Source organism: Haliotis rufescens, unplaced genomic scaffold, assembly GCF_023055435.1.
Source record: "Haliotis rufescens isolate VD_foot unplaced genomic scaffold, xgHalRufe1.0.p SCAF_25, whole genome shotgun sequence".
In the NCBI taxonomy this organism is placed as follows: Eukaryota; Metazoa; Mollusca; class Gastropoda; order Lepetellida; family Haliotidae; genus Haliotis; species Haliotis rufescens.
In genome coordinates, this window is record NW_025963946.1 from 4880807 (window position 1) to 4891963 (window position 11157).

At 40.9% G+C, this 11157-nt stretch overlaps 1 protein-coding gene across 1 annotated transcript; it reads right to left on the bottom strand.

Annotated features, from left to right (window-relative positions):
* Positions 1 to 4886: 4886 nt before the first annotated feature.
* On the bottom strand, positions 4887 to 10521 carry LOC125383606 (probable glycosyltransferase STELLO1). The gene is made up of 4 exons (XM_048402191.1): positions 10484 to 10521; positions 8535 to 8684; positions 6290 to 7122; positions 4887 to 4915 (listed from the first exon to the last, which is right to left on the bottom strand). The coding sequence occupies exons 1-4, from the start codon at positions 10519 to 10521 to the stop codon at positions 4887 to 4889; spliced, it is 1050 nt and encodes a 349-aa protein (XP_048258148.1).
* Positions 10522 to 11157: the final 636 nt, after the last annotated feature.

Sequence of the window (11157 nt, forward strand, 5' to 3'; positions counted from 1 at the left end):
AGGTGGCGCGATAATTCCGCGTTAGTGCCGCAATAGTGGCTAGAAAATTTGGTATTCAAAGGATTTGGAGTTTTGTTCCGGAAACGAGAATTGCCCACATTTGCAGAGGAAGTCCAACGGGTCGTCATGAAAAAAATAAAAATAAAATAAAGCAAACCAAAATCCAAATCATCAAAGGCACCATTTCACAATGAGATCAACTCCCCATGACCCCAGCGAGGTGACCTAGCTTTGGTTACTGGTGGCCTACAGCCCGTGTTTTAAACTGTTTACATGATATTGCTATGCTCAAATGTGTTTCATTAGTTTTTGAATATTACTTTACATAAAAGACTAAATTTTGAATATATTAACTTGTCTCCTCGCTATATGGCTGGAATAATGCCAATGCGATGTTACATTTTAACTCACTCGCTGACTGTAAGGTATCTAGATTTTACTGTTGCAAGTATGTCTGAGCAGTCATATCAGTCTTATCGTTTCGATCTGTTAGTAGTAAATTCTGAGCTTGCATTTCCTGAATCAGGTATATATGATGGGGTTAAGTTAAGGAGGCATTTGAGGTTACCAGTTACTTGTATATACTACTACTACTAATAATAATATAATAAGAATGATAATACAAATAGTCCATTTATATAGAGCTGTACTCCATGCATAAGCATTCTCTAAGGTCTTGGACATTCATTACCCTGGTCGAGGGATCCGTGTGCAATCAACAATCATTATCAGCTCCCTGGGGAGTATACAACCCAAGCTGCCTGACAGGCGCTAGAAGGCTAACCACATAGCCATCACATCCTAACGGGTACCAATTCATGGCTTGATGAACAGAGGCACAATTCGAAAAAGTAACTTGGCCAAGGAGACACCACATGTGCTGCATGTGCTTCAGACACAGTGACATTTGTGCATGAATGTCAATTGTTGCACACAAAGGCGTGTGAATATTTGACAAGTACAAAATAACAAATCACTCAAGATGTTTTCATTTTATAGTGAAGAATGTAATGTGGGTTATGTATTTTGAATGGAACATGGATACATACTCATCAAAGATAGAAACGCAAAACCAGATTTGTATGAAGTAGGAAAATACATTTATACGAGGAACCGTACAAAGTATTCATGTTAAACTGCGGCATGGTATCTCAGTGAGCTAGCACTATACATCGGCATCAGTCCGGACTAGTACAAGCAGCCACACACACACGTGCATGCATGTCGCGATATAAGTGCAATAATCTCGGACGCGACGTTAAACCAAATTTCACCTCACCTCACCTCCTACGCTCACTGAGTAGTACCAGCATGGTTGTCGTAAGAGGCAAATAACGGGATCAGGCATGATGCATGTCCTCTTATCCCAGTTGCGTGGATCGATGCTCATGATATCAATCACTGGATTGTCTGGTCCAGACTCGATTATTTACAGGCCGCCGTCATATAGCTGGAATATTGCCTACTGCGGCATTAAAGATGTTTTGGTATCGACGAATCGAATGCATTTGATAACTCTTTTTGTCAGTTAACTTCAAATAGTCTTGATTGGCCTATAACAAGAAAAGAAATTTCAGAAAGCATTGCAAACGGAAAAATATATAAAGCAGCTGGGGAACATCACTTGATTCCTGATTTTTTTAAACATTCGTCCGAAATTCTCCTCCCCTACCTTGAAATCCTTTTTAACGTTATGCCTGAAAAGACTTATTTTCCAGAACAGTGAGCTTTGGACCTTGTAATTCCTTTGCACAAACAGGGATCAACTAATGTCACCAACAACTATAAATGTATAACTCTTTTGAGCGTTTTCAGTAAGGTTTTTACCAGTTTCATACGCAAACGTTTTGTATTTTGGACCGATTCCTTTAATAAGATAGATGAAGGACAAGCCGGTTTCAGGCATGGATACTCTACACTTGATAATGTATTTATATTGCAGACACTTGTACAGAAATATTTAGCACGAAAAGGAGACCAAAATGTATGCTATATTTGTTGAATTTGCTAAAGCGTTTGACTCAATAAACAGAAACATGTTGTGGTCCCTTTGCAAATCTCAGGCTATCAGTACTAAATTGATAAATTACTATGTTGCATATATCATAATGTGAAGGTTTATGTTCCAAACAAGAACACATTATCTGATTCTTCGATTGTAATATTGGAGTTAGACAAGGATGTATTCTAAGTCCATTTCTGTTTTCGTTTTTCATAAATGAGTGAGTGAGTGAGTGAGTATGGTTGTACGCCGCTTTTAGCAATATTCCAGCAATATCACGGCGGGGGACACCAGAAATGGGCTTCGCACATTGTACCCATGTCGGGAATCGAACCCGGGTCTTCGGCGTGACGAGCGAACGCTTTAACCACTGGGCTACCCGACCGCCCCTTTTCATAAATGAACTTTCGATACAAATATCTGAAAATTGTACCGAGGGCATCCAACTACATCCGGAAACTATTAAACTTGTTCTACTCCATTTTGCTGATCATAATGATATAGTTATGTTCTCCGGCACAGTACCTAGACTTCAAAAGTTAATAAATGAACTTGTTACAAATGGAAATTGAAGGTCAATGTCGATAAGACAAAGGTTATAGTTTTCACAAATGGAGGCAAATCCGGGAAATTTTCAAAACGCGAAAAATGGTTATATAAAGGTAAAAAACTTGAGGTTGTAAGAAGTTACAAATATTTGGGGTACATTTTACAAATCGACTAACTTGGTCACTGCATTGCAACAAAGCCGCACTGCAAGCCAAATTGGCCGTGATTTTAATTGGCATTTTACAAAACCTAAAACTCCTTGAAAATATTAGCTATGAAACTTTTATCAAGATGTTCGACACCAAGATCATTCCTATTCTACTCTATGGGTCTGAAGTATGGGCTCTAGAAAACTATGATACAAAAGAGAAGGTACATTTATTTTGCGTGTAAAAGATTTTTAGGAGTAAATACAACACTCCAGTTTATGGGGAATGTGGGAGATACCCAATGTATATCTTTAGTGACATAACAGTAATAAAATATTGGATAAAATTGCTTAAAGTGCCACATACCAGATTCCCAAAGAAATGCTATAACATGATGATTCTTTACTATAGCAGAGGTAAAAACAACTGGGCCTCGGGTGTTTAAAGGTACACCAATCTTGCGAGTATTCATTTGGAGACAGACACATATAATAGTACCAGATCGTTTCGTATATCATTTTAGACAAAGGCTAAACGAGTGGCTAAAAGTGGTACTCTTCACTATGTTTACACAAGAAGTTAAATCAGATTGTGTGTAGACGAGAGTTTAGTTTAGTGTGTCCTGTCTGTAATTAGATAACTGCCCAGTGGCTTCTAGAGCTGCTGTTTTAGTTGTCAGTTTGATTTCTGATATTAGCTTTACCACGTTTGGAAGATTTTACTCTTAGTGATACTTTTAATCTCGTTTTTAGATATTGGTATGTTGATGTTTATTTCTCCTAATTGTATAAATGCTTTGGCTGCTTTGTCGGCGTGTTCGCTACCAATCGCTCCGACGTGGGCACGGATCCATACGAAATCTATTTCTTTACCAAGATTGCGGAATTTGTTGGAGCTTTTGGGTATCTGTTGAATTAGTTTAGGTTGATTTCTTGTGTTTTTGTTTTCAATAGCTTGGTGTACACTTAGTGAGTAAGGATTAGGTTTTTGGAATTATTTTAAATTTGGGGGTTATGTAGAGCTGTAGCCATCCCATTTAATTTGGCCGTGAAAATTGATTGATTATTTAGGAGCCTATAGAATTTTGTTTCTTTTGTGGGTTGGTATATATGGATGCCGAATCCTGTGTGTTTCGAGCCTGGGTTGGAGGACCCGTCTGTATAGATGTGACACCAATGTGGCCATTGTTCGTGTATGTATGAAGGAGTGATGGTTTGAGCGGTATTGTGGTCTGTTTCTTCATTTATTTTGGGGGAGAGTGAAGTGTCTATACTGCAGATTTGTAGTTTGTGTGTGAGTATATGTATGTTGTTTGGTTTTGTGTTTAGCCTTAAATCGTTTAGGTTGTGTATGTTTAAGTAGTTGAGTGTGCGTTGAGAAATTGGTGTTAGTTATGGGGCTTTCCGTGCTAATGTTTGGCGTTTTAGGTTTATATTTTTTTTAAGGATTTGTTGGATAAGGGTAGTTTGTTGGGTTGAGGCCAAAAAAAATTATTGTTAACTGTTCACAGCGTAAATCCAGGTGGATTTCGCCTGTTAGGGCCTGCAGTGAGGTTAGCGAGGTGCACTGTTGTGTGCGAGTGATTATCCTACGTGCTTGGTATTGTATTGAATTAGTTTATCGTTTCATGTTGTGTTTAAGGTATGGTTTAAACATATATTTATTTATTTTAAAATCTGGATCGGTAAGCAAGCAAACCTTGCTTATGTAAATAGCTCTCCGGGTAATAACTTATTAACAGCTGGTTCTATATAAGACAGTGCAAACATAAACATACAAAATGCACACATGAAATACACGAAGCCAATACATCGAAGCAAGTTGTGTCTGTGAAATAGTGAGTGTGTGAGTGAGTGAGTTGGGCTTAACGCCGCATTTAACAGTATTCCTGTCATATCACGGCGTGTCAGCTTAATGTGGAAGGAAAGCCCGAAGTGATGCAGGTCTCAGACGTTTACCACTTCGGTGAAACCCACGAGCACGGGTATGGTGCTGACAAACCTAGAAACATAATCGGGGCGAACCGGGATTCGAACCCACAATCATAGGTTTCTGGCGCGCCCAAGGGACGCAACTCCTTAGACGACTGGGTAAAATTACATATCCTACCCATCATAATTGTTGGGGAATATCACGAGTTTAAATGTAACATGGCTTCATCATATATCCAACATGAAGTCAAGGTGTCATGCACCAAAGACGGTGTATGCTAGGCCTGGCATGGAACACATTCAGCTTTAAGTCTGTAACACACGTTCCATTGGTATGGCCAGACCGCAAGATGATATTTTAAGATTCCATTACATTCATTTCACAGTTTGTTGATCACTCACACCAGCAGTCAATGTCCGGGCGGGTATGTGTATGCTCATATTGTAAATCACATGGTAGATATCACCAGGTTTGGGCATTGTCCTTACAAGGGTATGGATGCAATGTATTGTTCATTCCTTTTGAGACATTCTCATTGTCAAAGGTAGATACGTCCCACAAAAAAACTGTCTTGTGTTACCTTTCTTCAGTACAGTTGATAGTTTAATTGGATGGAGGAATATATCATTCTTGTTGAAATATTTTTCGACATGACTTCTTTTCCCATCATACCATAAATACATTCCTGGCATCTTATGGACATTTTCCCACTTTTCAATTCCAGCAAAAACAGTAGGAATTGTTATCTCAACAAACAGGTTGAATTTGGAAAAATGTTCCATGAAATATATCACGTCATTTTTAATTTTTCTTGGAACATATGCAATGTCCGAAGGTGCGCACAAGACTCCATCAACCTTTTTAGTATTCCTTGCTAACATCTGAAGAAAACTGTCAAACCGACGTTTGTCTAAGACTTTCGATGCGTTCAGGGCAGCTTGATACATTTTCAGGCCTACACTTGGCATGTTGAACCAATGCCACTTCGTCTTCTTGGACTGTTGCAGTACTGTTGCATCAACGAGCCAAAGTTTATCAAATGGAAGGTTATGCAGATTCCAAACATTGACCAACGTATCATCGCCGATGTAGAGATACCCATCTACATTATAATTAATTTTCATTGCTTGTGTCAGACAATTCTGGGAAAACCAACCTTTACCAACATCAACTTCAACAAAGGAGACATGTTTTGTAAGGTGCTTTGCGTATGCATCAAAACGGTCTTTCCTCGGACCACAATATAAGATATTTGGAAAATGAATGCTATAAATAGTCTCCAGGAGATCTAGGTTCTGGTAGTAGGGGGAGTTAAAGACAACAATCAGTAGAATGTTGGAGAAGGTGTGGATGGTCATTGAACTGTCAAATATTGAACCATTATATGGGTAATTCTTGCAATAAGATGCCGATTTGGTTAATCGAGACAAAACGTCTGTCTTTTGAATTTCTGGGGAATATGTCAAAGGAGGTGTTTGCTCTGCTGCCCAGAAAACAACTTTGGACATTTCGCTTGTGTTCCTGGTTTGGTGTTGAATCCTTTTATTTAAAATCGGAAGGGTTTTGTCAGGTATAGACCCAAGTGGAACTCTTTTAGGTTCCTCATAGCCAATGGAATTGAGGTCTCTTATCCACATTGAAGTCAGGATCACGTCACCTTCATTCCAAAACTTGTTCTCACACATATCTTTGGAGAGTTGTTTCACACAGTCAAAAAATGACTTCTCTGCTCCACATCTCCACTTGGACAAGAAGGTCACAAGGCGTTCTGTTTGAAAATAGAGATCCTTTTCGTCATTTGCATCACTGAGGTAGGAGTGGGAATTCCTCTTCTGGAAAGCATTTGGTGGGAAGAATCCTACATTTCCTCCCATCTCCCACAGGAGTCTCTGAGCCCAGTAGCCTCTCCAGATGTCACACACTCGGAACGTTGTTGTAGTTGGAATCAGTAGTGCCCATAGTGCATCATACAGGAAAAGGGTATTCTGAGAATTAAAGGGTGAGAACACCCCAGCTGGAATGATTGCTGGTGGAGCTCGGTCATCAAAGGTCACATTCAATTGAGAATGGGTTTGTTTTCGGGTCAGTCTGAAAATGGCATCCATATCCGGATCACCATTCACAACACCCTGCTGAATGGACGGGGTTTTCCAGTGATTCAGCTCATACTCCAGTGTGATATTTTCTCCTACGGAACCAAGTGGATAACCTCTTGGCCACAATGTTGGCTGTCCAAAATGGCGATAAGGATTGAAGAGCTTTTCTCCTTTATACAAAAGACCCCACATTGTTGGCTCAAGAATGAACTGTTTCAGTAAATCGAGTGGGCGGTTGTCATCATCAGTTTCATAAATGATTTGTGCGCCATGGGCTATTGCAAACAGATATCCAACTGTTTTTCTGGCATAGCTCCGCTCTGGAAGATGAGAGGTCGTCTCAAAACCAAGTCCATACTGATCGTCTAAGCTCAGAAAAATACAATTTGGGTACCTGAAAAGAGGAATGGTTAACATAAATACCAATATGTGACTGATTCCTTGCTTTTTGAAACATGTATCGATCTACGAAACTTCATCAAAATATAGTTCATAAAGACATGGTGCCAGATTAAAGCATGACTTCAGTTATCCAGTAATTTTAGTCAAGTTTCTCCAATGTAGTTTTTTTATCCTTCTTCAGCAGTGAATGAGGGACTTTGGTTGAACACCCCTTTGAACAATATTGCAGATATATCACAGCTTAATGTGGTAGGGAAGGCTGTACTGATGTAGGTCTCAGACGCTTCCACTTTGGTGAAACCCGCGACCACGGATATGGTGATGACAACCGAGGAACATAATCAGGGCGAACCAGGACCTTGAGCAACAAGCACAGGTCTCTGGCGTGCCCAAGGGACGCAACCCTGCACAGTGAAATGCGTCCTGCACACTTAAGACGACTTTGAGAGCCGTGACCTCGTCTACTTCACCATGCATCTGTATCGAAACGTCGCATAATAAGAATAACGAAATCCACTCAGCTCAGCCTTCCTTGATACAACAGAATGTTTACTGAAGAATTAGTTCTAATATAAGCATGTTTGTATATACAAGAAATATATTGTTGGAATCAATCATTAAAGCCTTGTTAAATACAATAAAATATTATTTTTGCTGATAAAATAACAAATGTGCACGTGACAAATGGGAAATACAGCCAGTTAAGCCCAGCGTATGTGAACTCGCTCAATATGACCCATTGCTGTTAATTCATGAAAAAAAACACATGCTGTTCATAAATTCTACTTCGAGCCTGAAGGTTCGTAGTGAGTAAAAGCTTTGGTGAGTTCCATGCAAACATATTGTCCGATCCTGGATGAATGACAATATATTTCAAGACCAGACCGCTGCGATCAAAAGGAAGTGGGCAGCAGTCACTGAGCTGCATACATTAAGTGAAATAATATATAATTAGAGACTGAAAAACAAGCTTCGAAGAATTACGGATTATCTGTAACGTGTGAATAAAAGATGTTAATCCCGGGTCTTAGGGGAGGGACGTACAACAATCACTTACACGGGACATATGTGCGTAATTCCGTGTTTTGAGACGGTTAGTCTATATATTACATATTGACAGAAAATGACACTTCACTAAAGGCAGCCTATTGTTCAGATGACTTAATGTCATGTAAGAATGAAGCACTGTGGCGTCAGTTGTCCAATCAGCACTGAGAATCGCTAACATGCAAATGTGAAAATATAGGAAAGTCATAACACACAATCCGTCCACCCTTGTTGGTAATATTGATAAATCGCTGACAGTAACAGTGAAATTATATATGTGTATAAACCTCAGGTGTATGAACACGTTATTGCAAGACTGGAATTCTATATTCCCTCTTAGATTGTAGTGATGGTTACCTCCAGTCCCTTGGAGTCTTGGTGTCCCCGACAACAACAACTTTCCAGCCAGGAATCTCTGCCAGGAACTTGATGTCTGGAGTTGGGTAGGAGATCGTTGTCACAACTATCCACTGATTTGACCGAACGGTGCTGAACTTGTTTGTCACACTGGAAAAAACAATGAACTTTTGTCTTGTATTCTATAAGTATCGTGTCGATAAAATTATATGTCAGTATTTTTAGGTTTCGATTCTCAAATTGAAACAATATGTAAATCCAGAAATCTGTACGTTAAAGAACTTAGTGTGAAACCAGCAGACAATCAACAACATGCGTGTGGGTTGAGCAGACTAAACGCAGGCGTGTGTGTAGACATTGTAGAGGTCACACTTGGTTCACTTGTCTGTGGAGGGGGCACGGGTGGCCCAGTCGTTTAAGGCGCCGCGATTCGCTGTGCAGAGTTGCGTCCTATGGGCATGCCAGAAACCTATGATTGTGGGTTTGAATCCCGGTTCGCCCTGATTATGTTTCTAGGTTTGTCAGCACCATACACGTGCTCGTGGGTTTCGACGAAGTGGTAAACGTCTGAGACCTGCATCACTTCGGGCTTTCTTCCCACATTAAGCTGACACGCCGTGATATGACTGGAATACTGTTCAAAGCGGCGTTAAACCTAACTCACTCACTCACTCACTCACTTGTCTGTGGAGCGGATGTCGTAATTCCAGGTTGTTCATGCTGACGTTTACAGGTTGTTGAACGTACAACATACAACTGATGAATTCCGCAATGGGAAACTTGTTGATGGAGGTTGATAGGCTTCCAGATTAGTTATCATTCTCTGTTCGAACTTACGTTCACTCAGTTCAATGTCAGCTCTTCTGATCTTTCTCTGTGTATTCAATTATGTGTGAATCCTCCCTCTCTCCTTTAAAGCCGGGAGGGCTTCTCCATCTTACTGAGAAAGGGTTTCAACTGCCAATTTCTCCTCCTGTTGGAAACTTCCTTTAACTTTGATTGACATTCGCCTTATAATTGTCAATTGTTTATCAGATAGTTGAGAGATGGAATGTTCACTATTCTGAGAATGGTGACTTGCCTGAGAACAACGTGAAGATTTGTTGCTCCGACTTGTCAGATATTTGTGATTTTACGGGCGCTTCAAGCGGGTGAGGGGTCTCAAAATATTGCTGTTATTGTACTTAATTTACATGAGCGTTGATGGGGTAGCAATTAAGGATATATACTGGATTATATTTGCTTGGATAAATGATGGAATAGTTAAACGCTATGTAAAGGGATGAGCACTGGAAGGTTGCAGTTTTGGAATCAAGAAGTATTTGTTTTTCTATGGATGATTTCTTAATGTAGTATCTATCTCCGCTGATGACGTAGATGAATCTGTACTATCACCCAAAGGCATAACTGGTTCAACAAGACTGATAGCTAGCAAAGACTGCGTTGATTCTCCCTTTGACATGTGTTAGTTTGAATGTTGTGTTATGTCTTGCCACCCTGTACAGTTAGCCAAGATAGGCTCAACAGGTTTGAGCTCACAATGTCTGACTGGCGTACGTAAAACAACGTGACCGTGTTGTGCCGCCAGCAGACATGTCTTGTACTTTCCTGGTTTCTTATTCAGCCGAATTGTCTCCATGAACTTTCGTTTCAGATGTTCTGAAGACGACAATGTCATATATTCCTGTATGGTCATCTTCAGACTACTCATGGTTGGCGCGACTGTATCTGGTTCCCGGACGTTGTGTTAACTGGCGTTATCCATGACTATGACACTGAGGTTGTTTAAAATGGGCAATAGCCTATGTTCCAACCAGTCTATAAACATATATCCTCCTATAATTGATGGAATGAATTGAAATCAACCCCATAGCTTGGGCAGTTTTCGCCCTATCTAAACTAATAAATGGTTCTTGTTCCTGATGAAGGCCATAGACACTTGAGCCCACACTCTGAGGAACTCCTGATGCAGTTCAACGGACGTCATTCAGCCGTCTTTGAATCTCGTTCCACAGGTGCTCAATGGGATTTACTTCTGGACTGAGGGCAGGCCACTGCATGGTTCTGATGCCATTCTGTTGGACGAAGTCTCTTGTTGCTCTCGCAGTGTGGGCACGGGCGTTATGATGCTGAAACTCGTGGTTGCGGCGACGTGCCAAATGAGGTATGGCGTGTGGTCAGACTTGATCAATGTACCGAGCTGCTGTGACACCATTGCTTCTCCCTGGACCGATGTTCTGGAAGACCACAGGGCCGACCCTCTGTGCAAGACCAATCAACCCACACCATGATGCTCGGACCACCCCATGAGTTTCTCTCAGTCATCCGAATAACGTTCCCCACGGCGTCGCCAGACTCTCTCTCTCTCTCTCTCTGTCTCTCTCTCTCTCTCTCTCTCTCTCTCTCTCGCTCTCTCTCTCTCTCTCTCTCTTTGTTGTTGTTGGCTCTCGTCTGAGAAGAGGACTCTTCCCCACTGCTGGTGGCGCCAATGCTGGTGCTGTGTTGCCCAATGAAGACGGTCCCGGCGATGACGTGGTGACAGAGTGGGCCCTCTGTGTGGCCTGTGACAGTGGAGGTGTCTGCTCGTCAATCGTCGACGCACGGTGTCCCCACTTATGTGTCG